This window comes from Neovison vison, chromosome 1 (genome assembly GCF_020171115.1).
Source record: "Neovison vison isolate M4711 chromosome 1, ASM_NN_V1, whole genome shotgun sequence".
Taxonomy (NCBI): domain Eukaryota; kingdom Metazoa; phylum Chordata; class Mammalia; order Carnivora; family Mustelidae; genus Neogale; species Neogale vison.
This window is the reverse complement of record NC_058091.1, coordinates 101,626,653-101,642,786: the sequence shown is the minus strand read 5'-3', so window position 1 is coordinate 101,642,786 and position 16,134 is coordinate 101,626,653. Positions and strand designations below refer to the sequence as shown.

Here is a 16,134-nt window from a genome sequence, read left to right as displayed (position 1 = left end):
CTAGAGAGAATCCTTAGAATATATCTGGGCATGATTTACTGTAAAAAAGATTTATTCAGTATTAAATAAGTACCCTTTGTGTGATATGCACAGTATTAACAATACACTGAGAAAAGATGGATAGCTGAGCATCTTGCTTCTTAAAAAAATACTCCCACAGACAATAGGAAAGACATGAGCGTTAGTAATTATTAAGAGGTCAATTCTATTAGAATAGGTATAGAGTACTGAATAATAGGAAAGATAGAGCACCTAAGCAGCCCTGGTTATGGCTCCAAAGACTTCATGAAGAACTTATGGAAAATGTCTATGAAGACATTTGGAGGGGTGGGTGAAGCCATTGCAGACTGATGTGCAGTTACAGAGCAATGTACCCATATTCAATAGCTGGGCATACAAGTTTTCTAGCGTGAGAGGTGTGAGAAAAGCTAGAAAAGTATGGAGGGACCAAATTATAAAGACTAGGGTATGCAAAGTAAGGAACTATGGTGTCTTCATGTAGGCAATTGGAAAAAGGAGTGCCATAACCAGATATACATTTTAAAAAGTTATATTTGACATCAGAGTGAAGGATGGGATGCCAAGGGAGGAAATTGAGAGCCCAAATAATGATTAGGAATCTAATCCAACACTCTAAGCAGTGAAGATTATAAATTGGAGAAAGGGGAAATGGAAACCAAAACATGTGAGAGGAGACCAGCAGAGGGTAAGAAGACAGGACTCTGGATTTGGAGTGTCAAGAATAAGTGGATGGTATTAGGAAAAGACATGGATGTGAGCTTAGATGAAGCAAAGGACTTGACAGTACCATTGAAAATAAAACAACAACAACAAAAAAATCAGCAATGCAGACTCCCATGGAAGTTTAGTCCTTTCATTATATGCAAGGAGAAAAAGCAATTCCATAAAAAAGACAAAGACTTATGGTCAGAGATGTAGGAGGGAGAGCAAGGGTGGACTGTTATCCTAGGACAAAGTTACTGGAAGAGGATGTTGAGGAAGTATGAGGTAACCAAGAGAGCAAAGGGCTTCCGACAGGTTATCTAGACTAGAAATCAGTTAGTGAGTGGACTTTATGGACCAGTTTAATGGTAGGACATGAGAGAGGAAGAAAGAAAGTAAGAAACTTACCAAATGTTCTTACTTGGGTCACTAGATGACAGGTGATCCTATTAACAAAGTAGCAAACATCTAAAGAGTGCAAGGTTTGTGGGCAAACCTTTTGTCAGTAAGCTCAAAGATGAGGATATTAGTTGGATCATCCTTGTAGACACTTTGCTAACCAGAGTTAAGCAAACATACCAGATAGTTGTTGTTTTGTGATATCTGTTCTGCATCAGACATTTAAACACATAGACAAATACATATATTCATAAAAACATCAATAAAAGTAATTCCTAGTGAGTTGCACATTAATTCAAGCAAGGAGTTCACTGGATATGGAAGATTGTGATTAAGATAGAATAGTAATAGCATTTTAAGTCCCTCATCTTTAAAGGGATTGTTAGGTGCTTGGGGTTTATCATGAATTTCTCTACCCCCAGGGCCATATCAAAATTATTAATCAAAATCAAAACCAAATCAAAATCAAAACCAAATCAAAATTATTAATAGTCTATTATAGCATCATTCCTGCTTCTTTACCACTTATACCTTCATCTATTTGTCATTTCCACTTTCTATAAATTAGCAAAAATCCCCATGCCTAGGTGCTGTCTTCCTTTGTCTCCTTTTCCTGTTGGGAACTGATCATGAGAATGCTAACACCTCTTTTGTTTTCGAAACATGGTATCTCACTGTCTCTGACTTGTTTAAGCTTTTGACATGACATTCTATTTTGAATTTTGAATGTAAAGTTCAGACTTTTTTGTGGGGGGCACTTTTAACCTCTATGTAGTTTTTTTAGCAATTTTATTTCTACAACAAAATAATGTCTTAAAAATTTAACTAAGAAAAGGATTAAATTTGTACTGTTTAGACAAATTGATCATAAAGAAGTTTACGTAAAGTATTTAACAAAACTTACAATATTTTGGCCCTGGTTTCCCATAGTGTTACCATTAAAAGACAAAACGAAGAAATGCTTCATTTAGAACATGGGCATTTTGGTTGAGGAATGTCAGCATGGTTTTCTAGAGTGCTTGTAGCACCAGAACATTTTAGTAATTTCTGTTAGAATTCTTCATTTGTAGGCAGGTTAATCTATGGTAGGTGACATTATGTCCATTTCATGTTAATTTTCGAGGGGCTATCAATCACTATTTTTTAGAGATACATAAATTTCATTTCCTTGCCCCTCCTCCTTTAGTTTATTCTGCCAACCATTTATAGTAAACCTAACTGCAGACTTTGCTGGTTTGGGTACAACATTTACTTCACTCATCCATTAATTTTTATTTCTAACAGAATAAGCATATGGTCCTCATGCTCTATGAAATCAGACTCTTGGAATCAGATTCTGTTATAAATTTCATTGCTCATTACCTTTATGTGATGTTACATTATATACATCACTTAGTACGAAAAGCTGCATAGATGGAACAGATCTATTTTGACTTTAAGTTGTACTTTTTTTAATAAACATGGAATTCATATAACTATACACATAGTTTATAGCTTTTCATATATATATGTATGTGTTATTGGCTACAATGTCTTTATTCGTGTTCAGTGCTTTTAATTAAGACAAGGATGAATGGATAAATATTCCCATTATTGTCTAATGCAGGGGCTGGTGAAGCAAGGCCCTGTGGCCTATTTTTGTATGACCCAGTTACTAAGAATGGTTTTTACATTTTTAAACGTTTGAAAAAGACTCAGAGGGAGGATAACATTTTGTTTCCCGTAGAAGTAATATGAAAATCAAATTTTTAGCATCCAGAAGTAAAATTTTATTGGAATATTGTAATATCCATCCATTTACATAGTCTATGACTGCTTTCATGCTATAGTGGCAAAGTTGAGTCATTGCAAGGGAAGACTCCACAGACTAAATACTTACTATCTTAAAAAAAAAAAGTTTCCTGACCCTGGTCTAATGCATAGCTGACTTTTTTTTTTCCTCTAAATTTCAAAAAGTTTAATCAAATAATCAAACTAATACCAGCATCAATAATTTCTTTTCCCTAAAAGTGATACAGGGAATTTGTCCATTTCATGTTAATGTACTTAGTGTTACATATGCTTGTCCATTGCCTGGGCAAAATTAACTCCTTATGCTCGTCTGATCAGGGAAAAAGTTTGCCCAAAGAATAAGAGTGAGGCACTCCAAATACATTCTCTTTCTCCGTTTTCCATCATTAGCTACATATTTAATTTGTTTTACTGAAGTTAGTTGCAGAGCATAACTGTGGTGTAGAAGTAAAAACGTCTGAGTTCAAGATTTAATCATTATTTTGTTTTCAAGACAGAAATAAAGAATTACTTGAAGTAACTGTGAAAGGATGACAAGAGCCTCTAAAACAGGCTCCATGGATTTTTGATGTGCCTACGTTTTCATTAGAGGTTGAAGATAATTAAACTGGAAGGTGACATCTTAGAACACACTACTCTGCCTAGTAAACTACTACTACATGGATTTGACGGAGATGACTATCAGAGTGAATGTAGCAGTTATTCCTAGAGGAAAAAAATAGTTGTCTTCTTTGGAAACAAGTTATTTTGCTGACTCCCTTACCCTATATTTTTTTCTCTTTCTATTTTGTATTGGAAATAATAAAGATGGGTTAGCTTTTAGAATGCTATTTGTATAAAGTGTGAACAAATGCCAAAGAAGACAACAGAGATTTTCTATAAAGCTCTGTGTTTCTTTGGTATTAGTTTAGTCCAGATGCAATATTGAGGCTCTCCATTACTCCTTAATTCTTTTTTTTACTTTTTTTTTTTTTTTTTTTTTGAGTGAGCAAGAGCACAAGCGGGTGGGGGAGAGGCAAAAAGAGAGAGGGAGAGAGAGAATTTTAAGTAGGCTACACATAGCACAGAGTCTGATGCAGGCCTTGATTTCATGACACTGAGATCACCACCTGAGCTGGAACCAAGAGTTGGGTGCTTAACCCAGTGCCTCCGAGACACTCCTATCCTTAATTCTTTTGCACAATTATAAAAGGTTATGGGTTTTTCAGATTATATTCTAAAATATGTAAAGGAAATAATGTGTTTCCTTCCCCTCAAGTCATTTGTGGAACACATTGGGGAATTCATTTATTAATTCCTCAAATTATTTATTGAGTACCTACTATGTGTCAGAGACTATTTCTGAAACTTAGGATGTATCAGTAGACCAAACAGAACCAAATAAGATTTTTGACTTTGTAGTGCTGACACTCTAGAGGGAGGAAAAAGACAAGAAGCAATGCACATAATAAATGAGTAAAAGGCATAGCATATTAAAAAATAAGTGAAATGGAAAAAAGTAAGAGCAAGGTAAGGGAGATCAAGAATACCATGGTAGGAGTTGTGATCTTAAATAGGGTAGTTAGTGAAGTCTTCATTGACAAGATGGAGCTTAAGTGAAAAGCTGAAGAAGCTGTATGTTAGCCATATATAATATATATATATATATATATATATATATATATATATATATATATATATATATATATTGTGGGGGGGGGGGTTGGCTCTGAGATGGGAGAAGCTACCTGGGTAGAAACAACAAGGAGATGTCATGGCCAGAATGGAGTGAAGGAGAGGAAGAATAGTAGGAAATGAGTCAAAGAGGTAATGGGGTCAAATCAGATAGGGCTTTGTAAACCACGAAGGTTATTTCACTCTTAGTGATGCAGGGAAACCCAGTGGGACTTTTTGCTGGGGAGTGATATAATTTGAGTTACTTGTTAGAAGGTCTACTTGATTGCTTTGTTGTAGATGAGCAAGGGCAGAAGCAAGGCGAATTAGCAATGAGAATATTGCAGTGATCCAGGGGAAAGATGATGGTGGTTTAGACCAGGACTAGTCATGGGGGTAGTAAGAATAGGTGGGTTTGGGACCTATTTGAAGGCATAATGTGTAGGATTTCTTAAGAGAATGGATGTGAGAGTCAGAGAAAAAGAGCATATTTTAACGTTCTCTCTCTCTTTCTCTGTCTTTGCTGGGAAAGCTGTCATCAGTCAAAAATAGAAGGGCCTACATGTTGGACAGGTTTTGGGGGAAAAATCAAAAGTTCAACTTTGAGTATTCTGAGTTTAATATATTTATTAAAACAAAATCAACTCTGTAAGGTCCCAATTGGTACTTTCCCAGTGTCTGTCTCATGGAAGATGTTAAAAAAACATTGTATGAGTATTTAGTATGTATAAATATATTAAGTTCCTCTAAAGTATGAATTACTTAGTGAATGAGGATTCATTGAGCAGCTAGTACTCAATGAATGGCAGGCATCAGATTAGTGCCCCATAAAACAAAGAGTCTAACCAAATTCTTATTAGAACCTTGCAAGGTAAATGATACTGACTCAACTTTACAGAAGAAGAAACTCAGGACAAGTGATTTGCCTACAGTTCACCAAGTTAGCTAAGTGGCTCTAAGCTTTAAGATTCAGACTTGTATTTTGCAACATCAAAGACAGCTTCCATTTAATTTTATCAGTGATCTTGTAAAAGAAATAATAGGATAACTGTTAACTGCTGTTTGTTTAAAATCTGATTTTTATCTTCAGATTATAACACAAGTGAACAAAAACAAGCCTGTAAGAAGCATGAACTCTATGTGAGTTTCCGGGATCTGGGATGGCAGGTAAGAACTTAGGTGGTTCCTTTCTGTTTTATTATAAATCCGGAGTTATTCATAATTTTTGTTGGTAATCTTTCCAATACACTAACCAATGATTTTTGATGACTGTTCAGTACATGGGCTATCCACATCATTTTTATTTCCCCATTATCCTACCACCACTGAAACATTATTATCAGAGTTTACAGTAAAAAACAACTATGCTGAAGAAGAAATGTAACCCAGTGATATTTTAGAAGGTGGGAAAAGGTGTTGTTGTTTAAATATCCCGAAGTTTTCATTCTAATACCAGTTTTTCAGATTAACTCGAGCAATACCATTTGTCCCCCAGGTCTCAAACTCTAGGGCTAGGAAATAAAATCCTTGACTATAATGTCTGTCATAAAGGAGAGCCACAGGAAAAAAAAAAGAATGTTTTTTCCCCTGAACCTAAAGGTTTTATTGCTGTTTTTTCCACATGCTTCACAAACACGGTGAGGAGGAGGATTTAGTCAAAATAGTTATTAATTTCCCTATGTATTGATAGTTTAAATTGAAGTCTTTAGATTACATTATCCCATTACAATGTATTCACAGAATTGAATTTGGGCTATCTTGTTGAAAAGTAATATTAAAATGTAAGCATTTTAAACTTTTATGATAAACCTTCAACACGATTCATTCAGTGAGTCTGCGTTTGGACCAAGTTTTACTTCATGAGGAAAAAGAATCAGGGCAACCATTCCATAAGCCAATTTTTTGGCTTCCCCCAAAATTTCATGTGCAGTTCTCAAGAATTTGCTCTAATTTGTTTCTTCTAAAGAGACTCTAAAGTTCACATGTGAATGGAAAGAAAAACAGCAAAAGGAACAAATATTCAAGCTCTCAGAGGTTGTGAGGTTTCTAAAACCAGGAATGAGTTTTTAAGGAGTAATGGGAATTATCTCAATTAAGTTTATTCTTCTTTTCCTTTCTGGTTCCCTTGAACTTTCCAGAGTTCATCATTTCCTGTTTAAACAATATTTACAAGCTACTTAATGATTATGGTTTTATTCATGAATACATGAATTAATGCATACTATGAATATCCTACATAGCAACCTCTTGGGAGGAATTGCAGAGGGCAATTTCTTGTGAAAATACTTATACTTGTGTTGTAAACTTCAGCTTAAAAATAAATTAAGGGCTTGAGGGTAGCTATCTTGTGAGAATAATTGTTGGATGAAGAAGAGAAACCTAGCCAGACTAAATGTGGGTATGATTTCAGAATTACTTTATTTTTATTTTGATGATTTCTTTTATTCCTTTTCTTCTTTCTTTCTTTTTCTTTGTGTGTGTGTACATTTTAGGACTGGATTATAGCACCCGAAGGATATGCTGCGTTTTATTGTGATGGAGAATGTTCTTTTCCACTCAATGCCCACATGAATGCCACCAACCATGCCATAGTTCAGACCCTGGTATGCCTTTATGTTTGTAGAATTGGAAATGGTTTATGATGCAAGTGTCATATAAATGTTATTTTAAAGGAAAACATCCATTTATAGCTGTAAATGCATTATTTTTTCTTTAAAATTCCCTTGGTACTTTTTTTTTTTCTTTTTAGAGCCAAAGTAATAATTGTGGGAATAGTCAAGAATTTCAGACTGGTTTAAAGAATAGTCCTGATTCCAGAATGGAGAAGAATTCAGCTAGGAAAATTGGAGTAACCACATGAAGTGGTCACTCTGCACTGATTTCTTTGCTGTGCAATATGACTAACCACACAGGTTCCCAGGGGCTGTTTCTAACCTAGCAATTCATTAGAAACCATTGCAAAAACATTGAATAATAGCCTTACTAAATTTCATCTGAGGGCTTTTACTCTAATTATTAAAGAATGTTCCACCACAATACTTTGGTATTATGAAACTTCTACAAGTAGACTTTAAGTAGAAGATTCATTTCTATTTCATGATCTTTATTATATTTTTAATAATCTTTAAGGTGGAATTTCATCTTCATTTTTTCCTTTCCTCACTCTGGCATTCAGCAGTGATTTAATCTCTAATAACCTGGACTTATTTTTGTGAAAACAATAATGAAATGTTGATTTTGTGGTCTCTAAATGGTTGTACTGTATTTAACGAGCTCATGAAACCTCTTGAGAGCCTGACACACCTGCCTTATGGTGTGTGACTTACTGATCTGGCAGAGGGACAGTCTCTGGAACACTAAGTGAGAGGCTCCTAAAAGGTGCAATAGATCATGTGATAAAATTCTGAATTAATATTTGGGTTAATAAGAACATTTTAACCATATGTCATCAAGAGAGAAGGAAAAGGATACGTTGTTTTAGATTCAAGACTTAGTGACAGGGGCGCCTGGGTGGCTCAGTGGGTTAAAGCCTCTGCCTTTGGCTCGTGTCCTGATCCTGGGGTCCTGGGATCGAGCGTCACGTCAGGCTCTCTGCTCAGCGGGGAGCCTGTTTCCCTGGCTCTCTCTCTGCCTGCCTCTCTGCCTACTTGTGATCTCTGTCAAATAAATAAATAAAATATTAAAAAAAAAAAAAAAAAGAGTGACAGAAGTTGCTCTTTGGTAGATGCCAGTAGGAGAGCAATAGCCATGAGGAAAAAATAATCTATCTTTGTGGGTGAGTCTTGTTTATGATCAACAAAAAAATGGAACTACTAGAATTTGTGAGTTGACTCTTAAGGTTATTGTTTTGGAATTCATTTAAAGTTAAAGCTGATAAAAGACTATGCCAGTTTTCTTCTGAATAAGGAATGGTATATATATAAATTGGCAGATTAAATCCTTGAATGGCTTGATGTTTTCTGGTCTGGACATCATAGGTATTGGAGAAGAATTAGATACCAGAGAGGTATGTCTATGGCAACTAGAGTATGGGTATTGTCAAAAACTTTGGAAATAACCTTGGAGTAAAGAGAAACAGAGAGATAAAACAAATGCATGTTTTGAAAGGCAGTCATTTATAAATATTTTTCTTTTTATTCTTGACCAATGAGTGCCTACTTCTGTGCCATATGCAAAGAATAGAGGAAATTCCTAGGGAAATTTTAAGATTTGTTATGCTTTCATATTTGCTATACCTACAAATAGAAGTGCTTCTTGATGCAGGATATCATTTCTGGGGGTTGGGAAAAAGAATCTCTGTGAACCATAGCCATGTATCCTTGCCTATGAGAATTCTATGATGACCCAAAATGCAATCACATAGAGAGAAATGCTGCTGTTTCGAGCATTGAAAGAATCTCCATGGTGCCTGTCTTTCTATAGGGTCAAAGCAATAGCCACTGTTAGCTTATAGAGGAATGACACTTCATTTCTCAGAAAATTCTTTGCCTCTTTATATTGTCTTCTTAATGACTCAGAAAGCAGACTTCTGCTTCATTGAATTTGATACATCCTAATGTATCAAAGGCAGCCTCAGGCTGAGCAATGCTTATTTATTGAAAAAACTCTGTCCAAATACTCTTCCTCTCATTTTTCTTTTTCTTATTTCTTATGAATATATAACCATGTATTGTCAGCTTTTAGGGCTATAGTCTAGAAGGCAGTGTCAAAAAACAAACATTAAAAAAAAATTTTGACATGGACTTGGAACAAGTCCCTGCTCTGCTTCACTATCCTGAGACATGGGACATAAGTCATTGCAAAACTTGAAGCATACATGGGAAGTTTGATTTTTTTTTTCCTGGAATTGTGCACTCTGTACGCTTGTTCTGTGAAGGACATGAAACAAGAAGACATGCTTGTTGCTAAAGGAAAGCATATTTATGACTAATATGTTTGAGAAACGAGTCAAGAACAATCCATTTTTTTTTCAGAATGATTGCTTTGCGAAGCTGCCAAGGCCATTGAAATAAGGGGTTATCAATCATGTATGTGTGGGTTATGGAAGATCAAGCTGATGAGGGACACAAGCCTGCATCTGAACTTTGTCGAAACTATCCAACTTTTAGTTTTGTGAGGTCCTAGGAAATTTCAAGTTCATGTCAGATCACCTCATTTTTCCTGCTGTTTCTGTCCACATGCAGGGCTCCTATATCATTTCAGCCAGAACATTGTGCAGCCAAAACTCTAAGAGGCTATATTTGCTTTTTGTGGATCCCTTAAGACTCATCAGTAGGACTTCCCATAAACTCCTTTGGGGGAAGGGCCAGGGTAGCTGGGTGGGAAAGGGGGAACCATGTACTGGCTTCTTGCTCAATGACTACAAATTATAGGCAGACTGCCAGTCTGATCAAAATGTGAACAAACTCTATGCTTAAGCATTTCACTTTCGGTGTACAGCTACCTTTTGAGGCTCTGTGAGGAGAGGGATTTTCAGTTTGTAAACTATCTAGGCTCCTTGCTTCTGATTTAGCTGAACGTGCTTTTTGGCACTTGTCTAGGAGAGAAGAAAGCAAAAGGGTATTAATCTCCAGCCAGTTTGGTAAAAATTTCTGTAGAGAAGAGTTGAAATCATTGCTTTAAAATAAGTTTTGGATTATACCTGGAGTTCACTTTGCTGTGATTTTTATGTTTCCTTTATTGTGGAAAATTAAAAGTGTGTGTAACTTTTATGAGTTGTTGTTAATTGTCCTTTAAAAAATAATTCTTAGATTCAAATCTTTCTACAGTCTAATCGTGTCCCTTCATGAATTTGCATTTATAACTTCTGCATTTCTTATGAAGTAGATAGAAGGAGTCATTCTAACCAAAAGCAACTCAGTGCTAGTTGCCATGTTCTTTCCCCCAGGAAAATTTCCACTGAATATTCCATAGAAGGAGTTTTCCTTACTTGATAGAGTATTTTTGAAGGCCCCAACACATAATGAGAACGGGTGAGTTGAGTCTAGGTGTTCACACCTAAAAATACATCCTTCCCTACCAATCCCCAACCTCCACCCCAGCCACTGAACATAAATAGAAGAGTGATAGCTTAACGGTGTGTCTGATTGTGTGACAAAACAAGAATATTATTTGAGGGCGCCTGGGTTGTTCAATGGGTTAAAGCCTCTGCCTTTGGCTCAGGTCATGATCTCAGAGTCCTGGGATCGAGTCCTGCATCAGGCTCTTTCTGCTCAGCAGGGAGCCAGCTTCCCCTTCTTTCTTTGCCTGCCTCTATGCCTACTTGTGATCTCTTTCTATGTCAAATAAATAAATAAGATCTTAAAAAAAAAAAAAAACCAAGAATATTATTTGAAAGCACTGGACAAAATGTCTATCTCATTTCTTAAAAAAAAAACAAAAACATATTTTTCTTTCCCAGGTTCATCTGATGTTTCCTGACCACGTACCAAAACCTTGCTGTGCTCCAACCAAGTTAAATGCCATCTCTGTGCTGTACTTTGATGACAGCTCCAATGTCATCTTGAAAAAATACAGAAATATGGTAGTGCGTTCGTGTGGCTGCCACTGATATTAAATAATATTGGTAATAAGAAAAAGATCTGTATTAAGGTTTAGGCCTATAATAAAAAGTATACTTTCACACAAGAAGGGAATTTCATAAAATTACTCTGGCTCATTTCATCTCTGTACCTATGTACAATATTGTGTATATAGTTACTTTTATTTATTTAAAGGTATATATTCTCCTTTGTGGATGCCTTAGCAATAAAATCTATTCTATAGGTCTATTACACAATAGATAGTTCAGTGTAACTTTCAATGGGATATGCTAAGTCCAATTCAATTCCATGTCAACATTTTTCCTAATGTAATTTTTATATAATTTTCTGAAATTAGAACTCCTTTGCATGTTAATCACTGATAAAGGACATTGAATTCATTTGGCTATGTGGTACCTGTGAAAATGGATAGGTTGTTTATTTAGAAATAAAACTAAAAAAATTAATAATAATAATAACAACCCAAACAAAAATGCTTGGATAAACACAACTTTTCTTTCAGAGTTTCTGCTACATTAGATAAAGTGAAATGTTGAACTGGATTTGAATAAATAAACAGGCAGAACATAGAAGCTGAGAGATTACACATAATTGTTGTAACTATTTGCTTTAACAGCATTGATGTAACTGGAGGAGTGCGTTCCTTCTTGGATTGTGTACTATAGATTTTGCAAAGTGCTCAAAGCTTCAGGAATTCTGTGGAGACAGGCTTGAGCCTGTGTCCTTAACTTTCCAAGTTAACACTAAAATATTGTAGTACAACCTTCTTACCTCAAATAAATCATGTCTGCCTATTATCTAGAACACTACTGCTGCGGATTTTTTTTTTTTTCAGATTTAAAAACAGTCCAAAATAAAGAAACATTTACATGCGCTCCACTTCTCTCCCCACAGACAAGAGTCATTGCATACATAAAACATAGCAGAGCGAAGATGCCGACAGAGCCATTTTCCTTAGCTCTCCTTTATGACTGAGTCTGCTGATTGATGTGATGCAAGGGATTTTATTTAGGGTAAAAGCACTGAAACTAAACTGAAGGAAATTACCAAAAATCCCGGAATGGCTTTGACAGAATTGCCATTTTGAAAGAACAGCTGAAATCCATTTTTCATATCTTTGAGAACGAGCTCAATGAAAACCTTATTTTGTGAGGGGATTTCATAAACCTCCCTCCAAGCACAAATAATTCCAAACGGGAAGGTTCCGATGTGTGCATGTGCATGTGTATTCTTCCCCCTGAAATTAATTTATTTTCTTTCTTTGCCTTCTAAGGCTTTTCTTTAACACACACTAACTTTTGGAAGAATGACATTTAGATGGATTACTCGCTCTTTGTCGTGGCTCTACAGTTAAGCTTATTTACAGCTCATCTAAAATATTCATAAAACACCATTAATTAATCACCTCTTTGGACCTTTCAAGTAAAACTTGTATCAGAAATAGCTTCAGAAATATTATGGTCTTGCTTGTAATTCAGGTATATTACAATGTTGTTTGAGAATACAGTTTATCTCAAAGAAAATTTGATAATAACTATATTGGGGGTACATTAAGTAATATATTTTTAAATAAATAGTGTACCATTGTAAGAAAAAGAAATGGAAGTCTATTATATTATTCTTTAAATGTGCTGTTTAAATATATTTCTATATTTTAAAATATATTAAACTTGTGATGCTAGTTTCTACTGATTTGGCTCTTTATTTAAGAGGGACACAAAAATGTAAGTATGTCATAAGCTGAGATGCTAAGAACATCAGCTGTAAAATGTTGGTGGGTTACATGATTCCTTATGTTCTTTTCAATTGCTGAAACTGGTTTTTGTGTTTTTAATAAATAATGCACTGTTAAATGGACAAAGCAGCAATCAATGAATTAAGATTCTTCTTAATCTGCCCAAGCAGTAAAGACATTTTTAAAATAGCAAAAATTACAGGGATGAAAAAATATCTTACTTGTTCGTTTTCCCTTGAGAGGAGGTATAATTGGCATCAGTATTTTCATAATTTTTCAGATTAGATACATGAATATATGTACATATATGCAATATGCTCAGTTAAATTATTCTCAAATAGCTATTAGCATAAATTTGTACTATTACTTTACTAATACTTAAGCTTATCAGAAGCTTAAGTATTATTAGAAACCAGAATAATTTAGCTTGTTTTAACAGAAGCTAAACAACTCAGGGTTTTTTAGCTAGTTAGGTATTGGCTTTTTCTTTGTGTGTTAGTTTTAAAATTTCTTGCTTTATATGTATTTTGCCTTGTAAAGTGGTCCTCATTCTTTCTGAAAGTAGAAGAGTATAAATCACAAATACCAAGTTCTTAAGGCAAAAATAAATTGTCTATAGTGAACTAAAGAAATAAGAAAAACACAAGAAAGGAAAATCCAAAATTATTTTTTTCTCAAGAACTGTCTTTTTATAATCCCTGTATCACCTCATCGAACCTGAGCCAGAGTCTACTGGCTACTCTACAGTCTGGCAAGTATCATCTCCCAAGAAATTTACAATGAGTGATGTTTTTGATGCAGTTCCATTCGAGGCAGAAGAAATGCTCTTTCCCAAACACACGTCACTGTCTCATAACTACTCAGTCAACTGCTCAATCTATCATCCAATTTCCACTTAGAGATTATCTGCAGTTCTGGGTTTTCTTCTTTGTATTTTATTTTATTTTTATTTTTTCTGCCTGGAAAGTTAGAAATTAGAACTGAAGATGCCTTTGCCGAAACATATACGTTGTTACATATACATGTATACATCTGTACTTTATCAAGTTTGGTTAAGATCATAATTGAGGAGAAAGTAGGAAACGTAACAGTCAATGCCAGTATTTATTCTAATTTAGACAGGAAAGTGACACTATATCCAAGTTAGCAATTTAAAAAGAGCAAAGGTTCTGCAAAATTACCTCAACGTCTATTGTAATATTTGTTAACACTTATTTGGAACATGGGTCTTTCAAAGACAGAAGAAACTGGATCAGATATAACCTTAAAAAAAAAGGAAATTTCAGAAGTCTTAAAACAGGCATCTTCACCTTTGTGTCTCAGTTTCCACTTTGCAGATGCAGCTAATCTTTCATCATTCCTAAAAGGTCAACATATGTACACAGTGGAGAGAGAATGGGTAGATGCACTACAGCTGCTGGAGGTTACCTATAGAAAGATGGGAGATAAAATACTGCATAAACAGTCCCTGGACCCAGCTGTTTGGAATAGAACCGAAGCTGAGTGGTTAGTGAGGTGAGTAGTACTCCCCCCCCCCCCAGTTCACTGTGGCTGCTACTATGTGGTGAAATGTAATCGAACCTACTTAAAAAGCTGGACTGTGTTTATTTTCCTGCGGATACCTATAGAAAGAGCCCAAACTAGGGAAATAATTCTCTACCTCGAGCCACAGGCCCGTAAGATGTCTTAGATTTTGTATCTTTATACTTTCTTCAATGATTCACATTTGCCTACATACATACACACACTTATAAATAAGTGTACTTTTATATGTTTTAAAGAAGAGGGATTAAAAACACAAATAAAAATATTTTAAGTGAACCAACAGAACTTTGGGGAAAGAAAAATATAATACAATGGGGAATTTGAGAGAACTTAAAGTATATGAGGATCAAAGGGAATTGGAACATCCATTTAATCAATATTCTGGAAAACTGGAGACAACTTTTTTTTTTTCTTTTTAAGATCTTATTTATTCTCATGACAGAGATCACAAGTAGGCAGAGAGGCAGGCAGAGAGAGAGGGGGAAGCAGGCTCCCCACGGAGCAGAGAGCCTGATGCCTGGCTGATCCCAGGACCCTGACTAGGGTCCTGAGCCTCAAGATCCGAGCCGAAGGCAGAGGCTTTAACCACAGTGAGCCACCCAGGTGCCCCATGGAGACAGCTTTTAGGCTAACAGCTGACCTCTTTAACAGAGCTGGCTCCTCAATTGGCAAGTCAGTCAACAGGTAATGGCTATCTTCAGAATGCTAAGGGAAAGTAACTGTCAGAGGGAATTCTATATCTAGCAAAACTATTCCAAACTTTAGGGCAAAACAAAAAACATTCAAGTAAAACTGAGAGAGAATTTATCATCAACAGCAAAGGCACTGCTAAAGGTTCTACTTCAGGAAGAAGGACAACCCCGAAAGGAAATGCCTGCAATAATGATGAGCAAGAAGATGGGAGACATGGGGCTAGGCTGAAATAAATAATATGTCTCCTAATTGTGGTTTTAGAAATCAAGAGAATTAAACAGTATCAGATCAGGTTGAGAGTAAACCACAGTAACATTGCACGACGAAGGTAGATGGTAGGAAATAAGCTTTGCATTTTACTTAATGATGATTAAATTAAACTCATTAACTTCAGAACACAAAGTAGTATGTATATTTTAAATCAGGATTGACAACATTTTTCTGTAAAGGATGTGATAATCAAATTTTAGGCTTGGGGTTTCTGTCCCAACTCCTCAACTCTGCTGCAGGAGCATGAAAGTGGCCATAGACAGTATGCACGCTCATATGTGTAGATGTATTCCAATAAGATTTTACTTAAAAAATGCGGTGGGTGAGGTTTGGCCCACAGTCCGTATACTTTGCCGACCCATGTTGTAAACTAGTAGAAGGGATAATTGTAATGTAACATACAATCAATCCGACAAGACAAAAAAGAAGAAAAGGGTTTCAAAAACATTTATGTTTTGGGGCACCTGGGTGGCTCAGTGGGTTAAAGTCTCTGCCTTCGGCTCGGGTCATGATCCCAGGGTGCTGGGGTCGAGCCCCACATCGGGCTATCTGCTCAGCAGGGAGCCTGCTTCCCCCTCTCTCTCTGCCTGCCTCTCTGCCTACTTGTGATCACTGTCTGTCAAATAAATAAATGAAATCTTTAAAAAAAATTATGTTTTAAAATATATATGGTTTTAAAAAACAGCATATATGGGAAATACAGCATATAATAAATCCATACATAGTCACATAATGTTACATGTAAACAGACTGGAAAGATCACTACTGCCAGATTGGATTTAA

The 16,134-nt window shown here is 35.6% G+C and overlaps 1 protein-coding gene across 1 annotated transcript in view; it reads left to right on the top strand.

Moving 5' to 3' along the window:
• The window catches only part of BMP5 (bone morphogenetic protein 5), a 113,978-nt gene extending 102,767 nt beyond the window's left edge, over positions 1-11,211 (top strand). Inside the window, exons 5-7 of the mRNA XM_044253110.1 lie at positions 5,657-5,733; positions 7,059-7,169; positions 10,967-11,211. Coding sequence (XP_044109045.1) covers positions 5,657-5,733; positions 7,059-7,169; positions 10,967-11,116 — 338 coding nt within the window. The 3' untranslated portion in view covers positions 11,117-11,211. The remainder of the gene's footprint in view (positions 1-5,656; positions 5,734-7,058; positions 7,170-10,966) is intronic.
• The last annotated feature ends 4,923 nt before the right edge of the window (positions 11,212-16,134 follow it).